General features: G+C 36.4%; 1 protein-coding gene across 1 annotated transcript in view; it reads left to right on the forward strand.

Annotated features, from left to right (window-relative positions):
• The window catches only part of CEP290 (centrosomal protein 290), a 96,522-nt gene that overhangs the window by 31,112 nt on the left and 53,022 nt on the right, over window positions 1-12,388 (forward strand). The window contains exons 20-24 of the mRNA XM_065888153.1: window positions 7,021-7,185; window positions 7,583-7,732; window positions 9,322-9,437; window positions 10,898-11,000; window positions 11,091-11,321. Coding sequence (XP_065744225.1) covers window positions 7,021-7,185; window positions 7,583-7,732; window positions 9,322-9,437; window positions 10,898-11,000; window positions 11,091-11,321 — 765 coding nt within the window. The remainder of the gene's footprint in view (window positions 1-7,020; window positions 7,186-7,582; window positions 7,733-9,321; window positions 9,438-10,897; window positions 11,001-11,090; window positions 11,322-12,388) is intronic.

A 12,388-nucleotide genomic window follows, 5' to 3' on the forward strand; every position in this document is an offset into this window, starting at 1 on the left:
TTGCAGAGTTTCTGCTGAAAGATAAGCTGTTAACCTTATGGGGATTCCCTTGCATGTTATTTGTTGTTTTTCCCTTGCTGCTTTTAATAATTTTTGTTTGTATTTAATTTTTCATAGTTTGATGAATATGTGTCTTGACATGTTTCTCCTTCAATTTATCCTGTATGGGACTCTCTGTGCTTCCTGGACTTGATGAACTATTTCCTTTCCCACATCAGGGAAGTTTTCAACTATAATCGCTTCAAACATTTTCTCAGTCCCTTTCTTTTTCTCTTCTTCTTCTGGGACCCCTGTAATTCAAATGTTGTTGCATTTAATGTTGTCCCAGATGTCTCTGAGACTGTCCTCAATTCTTTTCAGTCTTTTTTATTTATTCCGCTCTGCAATAGTTATTTCCACTATTTAATCTTCTAGGTCACTTATCCGTTCTTCTGCCTCAGTTATTCTGCTATTGATCCCTTCTAGAGGATTTTTAATTTCATTTATTGTGTTGTTCATCACAGTTTGTTTGCTCTTTAGTTCTTCTAGGTGCTTGTTAAACGTTTCTTATATTTTCTCCATTCTATTTCCAAGATTTTGGATCATCTTTACTAATAATATTCTCAATTCTTTTTCAGGTACACTGCCTATTTCCTCTTCATTTGTTACGTCTGGTGGGTTTTTGCCTTGCTCCTTCATCTGCTATGTGTTTCTCTATCTTCTCATTTTGCTTAACTTAACTGTGTTTGAGGTCTCCTTTTCGCAGGCTGCAGGTTCGTAGTTCCTGTTGTTTTTGGTGTCTGCCCTCAGTGGCTAAGGTTGGTTCAGTGAGTTGTGTTGGCTTCCTGGTGGAGGGGACTAGTGCCTGTGTTCTTGTGGATGAGGCTGGATCTTGTCTTTCTGGTCGGCAGGTCCACGTCTGGTGGTGTGTTTTGGGGTGTCTCTGACATTATGATTATAGGCAGCCTCTCTGCTAATCTGTGGGGTTGTGTTCTTGTCTTGCTAGTTTTTTGGCATAGGATGTACAGCACTGTAGCTTGCTGGTCATTGAGTGGAGCTGGGTCTTGGCTGAGATGGAGATTTCTGGGAGATTTTTGCCGTTTGGTATCACGTGGAGCTGAGAGGTCTCTGGTGGACCAATGTCCTGAACTTGGCTCTCCCACCTCAGAGACACAGACCTGATGCCTGTGTGGAGCACCAAGAGCCTGTTATCCACACAGCTCAGAATAAAAGGGAGGACAGATGAAAGAGAGAATGAAAAAGATGAAATAAAATAAAATGAAATGAAATGGTTATTAAAATAAAAATATTAAAAAAAATTTTAATGTAATCAAAAAAGAGAAAGAAGAGAGCAACCAAACCAAAAAACAAATCCACCAATGACAAAAAGAGCTAAAAACCATACTAAGAGAAAAAGAAAGAAAAAACAGACAGACAGAACCCTAGGGCAAATGGTAAAAGCAAAGCTATGTAGACAAAATCACACACAGAAGCATACACATACACACTCATAAAAAGAGAAAAAGGGAAAAAATATGTATCGTTGCTCCCCAAGTCCACGTCCTCAATTTGGGATGATTTGTTGTCTATTCAGGTATTCCACAGATGCAGGGTACATCAAATTGATTGTGGAGATTTAATCCGCTGCTCCTGAGGCTGCTGGGAGAGATTTCCCTTTCTTCTCTTTGTTCGTCCAGCTCCTGGGGTTTAGCTTTGGATTTGTACCCGCCTCTGCGTGTAGCTCTCCTAAGGGCATCTGTTCCTCGCTCAGACAGGATGGGGTTAAAGGAGCAGCTGATTCTGGGCTCTGGCTCACTAATGCTGCGGGGAGGGAGGGGTACAGTGTGGGGCGAGCCTGTGACGGCAGAGGACCACGTGACGTTGCACCAGCCTGAGGATCTGTGTTCTCCCAGGGAAGTTGTCCCTGGATCACGGGACCCTAGCAGTGGCAGGCTGCACAGGCTCCTGGGAGGGGCGGTGTGGATAGTGACCTGTGCTCGCACACAGGCTTCTTGGTGGCGGTGGCAGCCGCCTTAGCGTCTCATGCCCATCTTTGCGGTCCGCACTGATAGCTGCGGCTCACGCCCGTCTCTGGAGCTCGTTTAAGCAGCGCTCTTAATCCCCTCTCCTCACGCACCAGGAAACAAAGAGGCAAGAAAAAGTCTCTTGCCTCTTCAGCCATTCCAGACATTTTCCCGGACTCCCTCCTGGATAGCTATGGCGCACTAGCCCTGTTTAGGCTGTGTTGACGCAGCCAACCCCAGTCCTCTCCCTGGGATCTGACTGAAGCCCGAGCCTCAGCTCCCAGTCCCCGCCCGCCCTGGCGGGGCAGCAGACAAGCCTCTCCGGCTGGTGAGTGCTGGTCGGCAGCGATCCTCTGTGTAAGAATCTCTCCACTTTGCCCTCCGCACCCCTGTTGCTGTGCTCTCCTCCATGGTGCCAAAGCTTACCCCCTCTGCCACCTGCAGTCTCCGCCCACGAAGGGGCTTCCTAGTGTGTGGAAGCTTTTCCTCCTTCACAGCTCCCTCCCGCTGGTGCAGATCCCATACCTATTCTTTTGTCTCTGTTTTATTTATTTTTTTTCTTTTGCCCTACCCTGGTACGTGGGGAGTTTCTTGCCTTTTGGGAGGTCTAAGGTCTTCTGCCAGCATTCAGTAGGTGTTCTGTAGGAGTTGTTCCACGTGTAGATGTATTTCTGATGTATTTGTGGGGAGGAGGGTGATCTCCACGTCTTACTCTTCCGCCATCTTGAAGCTCCTCCCTCCCATACACATTTTAAGATTTTTTGTTCTAGTTCTGTAAAACATGCCACTGGTAATTTGATAGGGATTGCATTGAATCTGTAGATTGCTGTGAGTAGGATAGTCATTTTCACAATATTGATCTTTCCAATCCAAGAACATGGTATATCTCTCCATCTGTTTGCATCATCTTTGATGTCTTTCACCAGTGTCTTAGGGTTTTCTGAGTACAGGTTTTTTACCTCCTTAGGTAGGTTTATTCCTAGGTATTTTATTCTTTTTGTTGCAATGGTGAATGGAATTGTTTGCTTAATTTCTCTTTCTTATCTTTCGTTGTTAGTGTATAGGAATGCAAAAGATTTCTGTGCATTAATTTTGTTTCCTGCAACTTTACCAAATTCATTGATTAGCTCTAGTAGTTTTCTGGTGGCATCTTTAGGATTCTCTATGTATAGTATCATGTCATCTGCAAACAGTGACAGTTTTACTTCTTCTTTTCCAATTTGTATTCCTTTTATTTCTTTTCCTTCTCTGATTGCTGTGGCTAGGACTTACAAAGTATGTTGAATAATAGTGGTGAGAGCAGACATCCTTGTCTTTTTCCTGATCTTAGAGGAAAGGCTTTCAGTTTTTTACCATTGAGAATGATGTTTGCTGTGGGTTTGTCGTATATGACCTTTATGATGTTGAGGTAGGTTCCCTCTGTGCCCACTTTCTGGAGAGTTTTTATCATAAATGGGGTGTTGAATTTTGTCAAAAGCTTTTTCTGCATCTATTGAGATGATCATATGGTTTTTCTTCTTCAGTTTGTTAATATGGTGTATCACATTGATTGATTTGCATATATTGAAGAATCCTTGCATACCCTGGATAAATCCCACTTGATCATGGTGTATGATCCTTTTAATGTGTTGTTGGATTCTGTTTGCTAGTGTTTTGTTGAGGATTTTTGCATCTATACTCACCAGTGATATTGGTCTGTAATTTTCTTTTTTTGTAGTATCTTTGTCTGGTTTTGGTATCAGGGTGATGATGGCCTCATAGAATGAGTTTGGGGGTATTACTTCTTCAATTTTTTGGAAGAGTTTGAGAAACTTGGTGTTACCTCTTCTCTAAATGTTTGATAGAATTCACCTGTGAAGCCATCTGATCCTGGAACTTTTGTTTGTTGGAAGATTTTTAATCACAGTTTCAATTTCAGCGCTTGTGATTGGTCTCTTCATATTTTCTATTTTTTCCTGGTTCAGTCTTGGAAGGTTATACCTTTCTAAGAATTTGTCTGTTTCTTCAGGGTTGTCCATTTTATTGGCATAGAGTTGGTGTAGTAATCTCTCATGATCCTTTGTATTTCTACAGTGTCAGTTGTAACTTCTCCATTTTCATTTCTAATTTTATTGATTTGAGTCCTCTCCCTCTTTTTCTTGATGAGTCTGGCTAAAGGTTTATCAATTTTGTTTATCTTCTTAAAGAACCAGCTTTTAGTTTTATTGATCTTTGCTATTGTTTTCTTTGTTTCTTTTTCATTGATGTCTGCTCTAATCTTTATGATTTCTTTCCTTCTACTAACTTTCGGTTTTGTTTGTTCTTCTTTCTCTAGTTCCTTTAGGTGTAACGTTAGGTTGTTTATTTGAGATGTTTCTTGTTTCTTGAGGTAGGCTTGTATTGCTCTAAACTTCCCTCTTAGAACTGTTTTTGCTGCATCCCATAGGTTTTGGATCATCGTGTTTTCATTGTCATTTGTCTCTAGGTATTTTTTGATTTTGTCTTTGATTTCTTCAGTGATCTCTTGGTTATTTAGTAACATATTATTTAGCCTCCATGTGTTTGTGTTTTTTATGTTTTTTTCCTTGTAATTGACTTCTAATCTCATAGTATTGTGGTTGGAAAAGATGTTTGATATGATTACAGTTTTCTTAAATTTACTGAGGCTTGATTTGTGACCCAAGATGTGATCCATCCTGGAGAATGTTCTGTGTGCACTTGAGAAGAAAGTGTAATCTGCTGTTTTTGGATGGAATGTCCTGCAAATATCAATTAAATCTAACTGGTCTATTGTGTCATTTAAAGCTTGTCTTTCCTTATTAATTTTCTGTCCGGATGATCTGTCCATTGGTGAAGTGAGGTGTTTAAGTCCCCCACTATTTTTTTTTTTTTTTTTTTTTTTTTCGGTACGTGGGCCTCTCACTGTTGTGGCCTCTCCCGTTGCGGAGCACAGGCTCCGGACGCGCAGGCTCAGCGGCCATGGCTCACGGGCCCAGCCGCTCTGCGGCATGTGGGATCCTCCCGGACCGGGGCACGAACCCGTGTCCCCTGCATCGGCAGGTGGATTCTCAACCCCTGAGCCACCAGGGAAGCCCCCCCCACTCTTATTGTGTTACTCTCGATTTCCTCTTTTATAGCTGTTAGCTGTTGCCTTATGTATTGAGGTGCTCCTATGTTGGGTGCATATATATTTCTAATTGTTATATCTACTTCTTGGATTGATCCCTTGATCATTATGTGGTGTCCTTCCTTGTCTCTTGTAACATTCTTTATTTTAAAGTCTATTTTTATCTGATATGAGTATTGCTACTCCAGCTTTCTTTTGATTCCCATTTGCATGGAATGCTTTTTTTTATAATAATACCATTTTTTTAGCAGAGAGCGATACTAATATGTTAAAATCTTTCTGAGGTAGAAAATCATTTAACAAAATTTATGAAACCCTTTTGATTCCCTTTGTTCCCTATATATCCCTTTATAGTTCTGACTTTTCTTCTCTGGTTGGTGACTTTGTTTTTTCTCCACTATTTTAAGTATCTAAAATGATTCTTCATACTTTCTTATGTGAACATCTTTTGTCTGTGATGCTGCCCACTACTAATACTCAGATCAAACTCTGTTCTACAAGGGAAACTCTATTTAGTGACCAAATAGAAACAGAATAATAGCCGAGAAAGATTCTACGTTTTTTTATTTTTATTTATTTATTTTTTAAGTTTTTTTATTTTAATTGACAGCCTGTGGCCTTCCTAGGATTCTTGTTTCCATCGATTTTGTCTGCTTCTCTTCTGGGTTATCATTTTTTTTTCTGATTGATATGCCCCATCTGAATGACCTAACAGTACGTCCTCTAAGAAATCATCAGAATCAATGACACTTTAGATCAGATAATTCCAGCTTCTGCACTTTAGTTCACTTTCTATTGCTATAGGGTGTTTTTCAGGGCCCCTAATCACCATCTACTTCAATCTCATTTTACCACAAGGATCTACAGATAACATGTTGCTATTTTTCAGCAAGACAACTAACTAGACTACTTTGTCATCTGTCAGAATACCTCCTTCTGCCTACCTCTTTCTGCTATCCCCTTTGAATTAGTATAAATTATTACTCCACATGGCCTGCTCTCATCTCCTTAGGGTAAAGGCTTACTCTTACAGACCTACTGCCTTGAGTTAAATCCCAGATCACCCTCCTGAATAGGATATTACATATGATTTTACTCATCTTACTTTCTTTGTCTTCTGCCTTCATTTCTGAAGCTTTACTTTGTATTTAACAGTTTTGTTCCATAAAGTCCAGATCTGTTGGTATGTATGTATTGTGTATATGTGTACATGGGGGTAGGTATATTTATATATGCCATTATTGGGGAATTAGGAGCAGTGAAGCCTCTTGGATAGTATTTTAATATTTGACAGATTATTTTTGCTTATCCAGCACTCTTGGATAACACTGTTTTATCATACTTTGCCTTTGTTATTATGTATGCTTCAACTGGAGAGGAAGCAATGAAAAATTTAATTAATTAAATGTAGTAGCTATTTCATTCCTTTGCTCATGCTTTAAATTCAGATGCTTCATGGTTTCAAAGCATTTACATATAAATTATCTCATTTTGACTGTATACAAACCTTGTGAAGTTGACAGAGCTAACATTATTTCCTCTTCTTTAGAGTTAAGGAAGCTAAGGTATAAGGAATTTCAAGTCACTTGCCCAGCAAATAAGAGATTGGTTAATATTTGAACCCTAGTCATGTTGTTCCTGTCTAGCTGTTTTTCTGGTCTACCAGTCTGTTTGGATTAGCTAGATATTGTTAATTGTTAGAAAGAAGTGATTAGTATGCTTGGTAATACTGTTGTAGGTTAAACTGGTATTTTATCAATTTAAATTTATAAATAAGAGATAGATTTGGTATATTTTATTATACATGGGAATAGTAAAATGCTTAAATGTGAATTTTACTTAAACATAGATTTTTTACTATGACTTTAGTGTTTTTCTTCACATTTCTTCTATATAATTTAAATATATTAGGCTATAGAATCAAAGAATGCAGAAGGAATATTTGATGCCAATCTGCATTTAAAAGCCCAAGTTGATCAACTTACTGGAAGGAATGAAGAATTAAGACAGGAGCTCAGGGAATCTCGGAAGGAGGCTATAAATTATTCTCAGCAGTTGACAAAAGCAAATTTAAAGGTGAGAATTTTATTATATAAAAGAAAATGCTAAGCATATGAATAAAGATTTAATGTGAAACATTTAATTTTTTTTTAAATGACTATTTTATGAGAAAATGCCCCTTGAATTAATTCTTTCAACATTCGGAAAGCTTCTGTTTGAATTTTTTTAATTAAATTAGTGGAAAAATAAGTACTGTGTAACATAAAAGGATACAAAAATTCTAAATATATTCCTAGACATTTCTAAGTAGTAGTAATTATAAATTAAACTATAATTTAATTAATACTTGGCAGAGCATTCATATATCTACTTGTTCAAGATATTCAGTAGGAAGTGTTAGTTACTGCTTTTAAATTTGTCTTTCTTTGGGTATAAGAGATGAGATTCTGATTTCTGAACTGTTCGTTTGCAGATAGATCATCTTGAAAAAGAGACCAGTCTTTTACGACAATCAGAAGGATCAAATGTTGTGTTTAAAGGAGTAGACTTACCTGATGGGGTAGCACCATCTAGTGCCAATATCATTAATTCTCAGAATGAATATTTAATACATATCTTACAGGTACTGAAAATTTTATATGTGAGTAACAAAAATAGTTGATAGTATGTTTTATAATTTAATCATCATATATTCCTTTGCATTCTTAGAATATTAACAGTGAAAATTTTTTTAATGATTTTGATATTAGATGGAATGTTATGAATAAAAGCAGTTTATTCCATTCATCTGAATGAGAAGCATGCATGCCATTCATATGAAATATATGATTGACAGATAGAATAACATGCAGCTACTATGAGGTAGTAATGTATAAATAAGGTGAGCTCTTTTATTTATTGCTGGTTGGAAAAGCAATTCACATGAATAAAGTCTGACACAGCTTTTTGCGTAGTGATTAGAATCGTTCCTTTTTTTGTGTGTTAACTACGAGAAGAAACTTTTAAACAAAATTGTCTTTTATCTCTTTCTTCCCTTTACCCTGTAAGGTGTTAGTTAATCTGTTAGCAAATTAGAAAGGATACTGCTTGCCTTGTGTTTGTTTCTCAGTTTTGCTGTCTATATTACAGTCATTATGAATGGCATAATGAGAGATGCTTTTCATTATTTCATTTGAGTGTGAATACCTGTAATATCACATACACTGCAAATATAATCACAAAAATGTGTTCAGAATCAATGAAAGTAAGTTTTTGATTATAAGCACTGCTGTTTCCCTTTCCTAAATAATCCATTTGTGAATATACTTGCATTATGATTATCAGATGCTTGTATTTGTATATTAATTAATCATTTTTTGAGTATTAGAATTTACTTATTAGAACATTATAATTCATGTTATATCATTACTTTTAAATTTATAATTTTAGCATTCTTCATGAATTTATTCTTCTTCAATACAGGAACATTGTCAATAAGTGATAGAAGTATTGCATTGTCATGTTACTTGTGATAAGATTCATTTTTTTCATCTTTATATAAAAAACACATGAGAAGCATTGTGGTAGATTAGAGAACCAATTGGGAATCTGAAAACCTGTTCAAAGTGGCAAAACAAGTACTTGGACTCCCAATCCTAAGGCAGCATAGAGTGATAGAAGTAGCAAGGTCTTTGGAGTCAGCCAGACCTGACTGCAAGTGTTAGATCTGCAATATGTAAAGCACCTGGCACTGAGCTTGGCATGTGTGCTTAGAAAATGGTTACCAAGGGTAGTATTAATGAGTTTTTTAATGTTGAGTAAGTTACTTGATCTTTCTAAGTCTCAAGTTTCTTCATCTTCAAAATGAAATAATTGGAAAGGACAATTTGACTGGAGCTATGAATGCATATGTTCACTAAAGGGTATGTGGGACTGAGTGGCTAAAGGTAAGTTTGTAACCACTGTATCTGATGATTTGTATGGTTACTGTAACTATTCTGTATGATGAAAATAATTTTATCTGTTTCATAGCACTTCTCATTTACACATATTACCTCATTCCATATGCCATAAGGTGTTCAGAATAATCATAGAAATGACCTGTGCTGCTTATGGATTTGCTATTATCTTTTGTATATTTTTCTATAATCTTGTCAGAATATGAATTTATACATTCAAATTTAAAATATGTCCTGATGCTTTTTTCATTCTCATTTTTAAACCAATTTTTAGGAACTAGAATATAAAGAAAATAAGTTAAAGAATTTAGAAGATTCTCTTGAAGACTATAACAGAAAATTCGCAGTAATTCGTCATCAACAGAGCTTATTATATAAAGAATACCTAAGGTATAGGTGTTAGCAAAACTTTATAAATATAATTGAAGAATATTCGTGTTAAAGCTAAGTAACAAAAAATATTTAGATATTTTCTTTTACTTTTTCTTCCTGCCTCTTCACCTCCGCTTTGTGTCTTAGTTCCTTATGTATAAAATTCTGTGATAGTAATACTTTTTCATAGGGTTATTATGAAACTTAAATGAATTATGTGAAAATGCCCAGATATGAGCATTTTGTGAATATTATAGCACATATGAACTGTTTATAAATGTCAGCTGTTTGCATCATTCTTCATCGTCACCATCATCGTTATTCATATATTTTCATGGGGAACTAACCTGTTTGTGCTTATCTCTGCCATCTCATCTGTACCAATGGACTAATATCCTTAGTAATAGTTAGAATACCTGATTAAAGGTGATTTAAACACTAAGAGTGACTACGATTTGATCTAACAAGAAAACCAAAGCTAATTATAGGGTAGGTCATGTTTGGGAGTCTTATAATATAGGTCATATTATCTCCTATGTTGGTTATAAAATAGCTGAAGGAAGGAGTTAAGGAAGATGGAACCATGACCATTGAAGAAGAGGGGCATTTTTTTTTTCACATAACTTTTTATTTTTACATGAAACTTTTTCCAGAGGCTGCTGGCAGACTTAGACCTCATTAGTCAGAACTGGGTTAATGAGCTGTCCAAGTCATATGTCCAGGTTTGAATCATTCAGTTCAAAGAGAATGCTGACACCATAATTGGTTTATGCCAAGCAGATTGCAGGTCTGGGTAGGCAACAATGTCTTATACACCTTCTTTTAAGTCTAATTATTTCTCATTTTGTTTGTATTCTAGATATTTTATAAGTAACACTCAAATTTTAAGAGTACAGTCAGGGGCTTTCCTGGTGGCGTAGTGGTTGAGAGTCCGCCTGCCGATGCAGGGGACATGGGTTCGTGCCCCGGTCTGGGAGGATCCCACATGCCGCGGAGCGGCTGGGCCCGTGGGCCATGGCCGCTGAGCCTGCATGTCCGGGAGAGGCCACAACAGTGAGGGGCCCCTGTACCGAAAAAAAAAAAAAAGAATTTTACTGTAAGAGTAGGGTCAGAATACTGAGACTTGATTTCCAGAATTAGTTTGGGGTATTGATTATTTTCTTAATTGTTTTCTGTTTTTAATAAAATGTTTATAAGATTCAGCTGCAATTGTTATATTGTAACAATTGTAAAGTAATAATTTGTAGATTAATGAAAATAATTTGATAAAATAATTTCTTTACCTCTCATTTATTAAATAAAAATATAACTTTCAGGATAAATCCTTTCAAGTGGCATTTCTACTTATGTTATCAGATATTGACTAGTTATGATTTCTCTTATTTTATAGAAACTAAATTTCCATAATCTATAGCTATCTCTTCCTATAGTTAAATATTTTATTAGGTTTACTGTATTGTCATTTTTATTTTTTTAAGTGAAAAGGAGACCTGGAAAACAGAATCTGAAAAAATGAAAGAGGAAAAGAGAAAACTTGAGGATCAAATCCAACAAGATGCTATAAAAATAAAAGAATATAATGTAAGTAAAGCACTTTTAAAATCAATATATAATACCATACAAACTAAAATAGCTAGATTTAACAAGTAATATAAATGTGACTTTGTGCAGAATTTGCTCAGTGCTCTTCAGATGGATTCAGATGAAATAAAAAAAACACTTTCAGAAAATAGCAGAAAGATCACAGTCTTACAAGTGAATGAAAAGTCACTCATAAGGCAATATACTACTTTAGTAGAAATGGAGAGACAGCTTAGAAAAGAAAATTGGAAACAGAAGAATGAATTGATATCAATGGAGGCTGAAGTTGGTGAAAAAATTGGACGTTTGCAACGTTTTAAGGTATGTCTGATTTTTTTCAACTCTGAAAATTTTCAAACGTGAAGAAGAAAGGATAGGGCTTCCCTGGTGGCGCAGTAGTTGAGAGTCCGCCTGCCGATGCAGGGGACACGGGTTCGTGCCCCGGTCCGGGAAGATCCCACATGCCGCGGAGCGGCTGGGCCCGTGAACCATGGCCGCTGAGCCTGCGTGTCCGGAGCCTGTGCTCCGCAACGGGAGAGACCACGACAGTGAGAGGCCCGCATACCGCAAAAAAAAAAAGAAGAAGAAAGGATAGTATGATGAATACCCATCACCTGGATTAATAGTTAACATTTATTAACATTCCACTCTAATTGCTTCATCTGTTTTTTTGTAAGAATATTTTAATTGCAGACATTTCTCCCCTAAATATTTTAGTATGCATCTCTAAAAAAGTCTTTTTCTGTTTACATAACCACAATAACTTTATCACACTTAACAAAATTGACAACAATACCTTATATTATCTAACATCCAGATCATATTCACATTTCCTCAGTTGTCCCAGGACCCAGTCAAGGACCCTGCATTGTATTTGGATGTTACATGTCCTAAGTCTTTTAAATATAGAATCTCCCCCTTTTTTTCCTCCTCTCTCTGAAAAATAATGAATATTTATCTGATTATTTTCTTTCATAATTCTACTTGTTCCTGTATCCATTGTATTTACTAAAAGTTAGCTTTGAAGCCTTGGTTATATTAAGGTTAAACATTTTTGGCAAGAACACTTCCTAAGTAATGTTTTGTACTTTATAAGTAATACTTTATAGTGTATCACTTCAAGAGATGGAATGTCTGGTAGTCCCATGTTTCATGATTGATTACTTTGTTAAGGGGGAGACAGCCATATATCTCTATTATTAAGTGATTTAGTTAATTCTTCAGTGATATTTTGATACCATGCAAATAACCAGTTCTTCATCAATTCTCCTAATGGTTTTAGTGTTCACTGGTGATCGTTGTTGCCTGACCCAATTATTTCATTAAGAATTGCAAAAATCATGATTTTCTAATTATATTATGTTCTCTTCATTTACTAGCAGGTATTC

This window comes from Phocoena phocoena, chromosome 11, assembly GCF_963924675.1.
Source record: "Phocoena phocoena chromosome 11, mPhoPho1.1, whole genome shotgun sequence".
Lineage (NCBI taxonomy): Eukaryota > Metazoa > Chordata > Mammalia > Artiodactyla > Phocoenidae > Phocoena > Phocoena phocoena.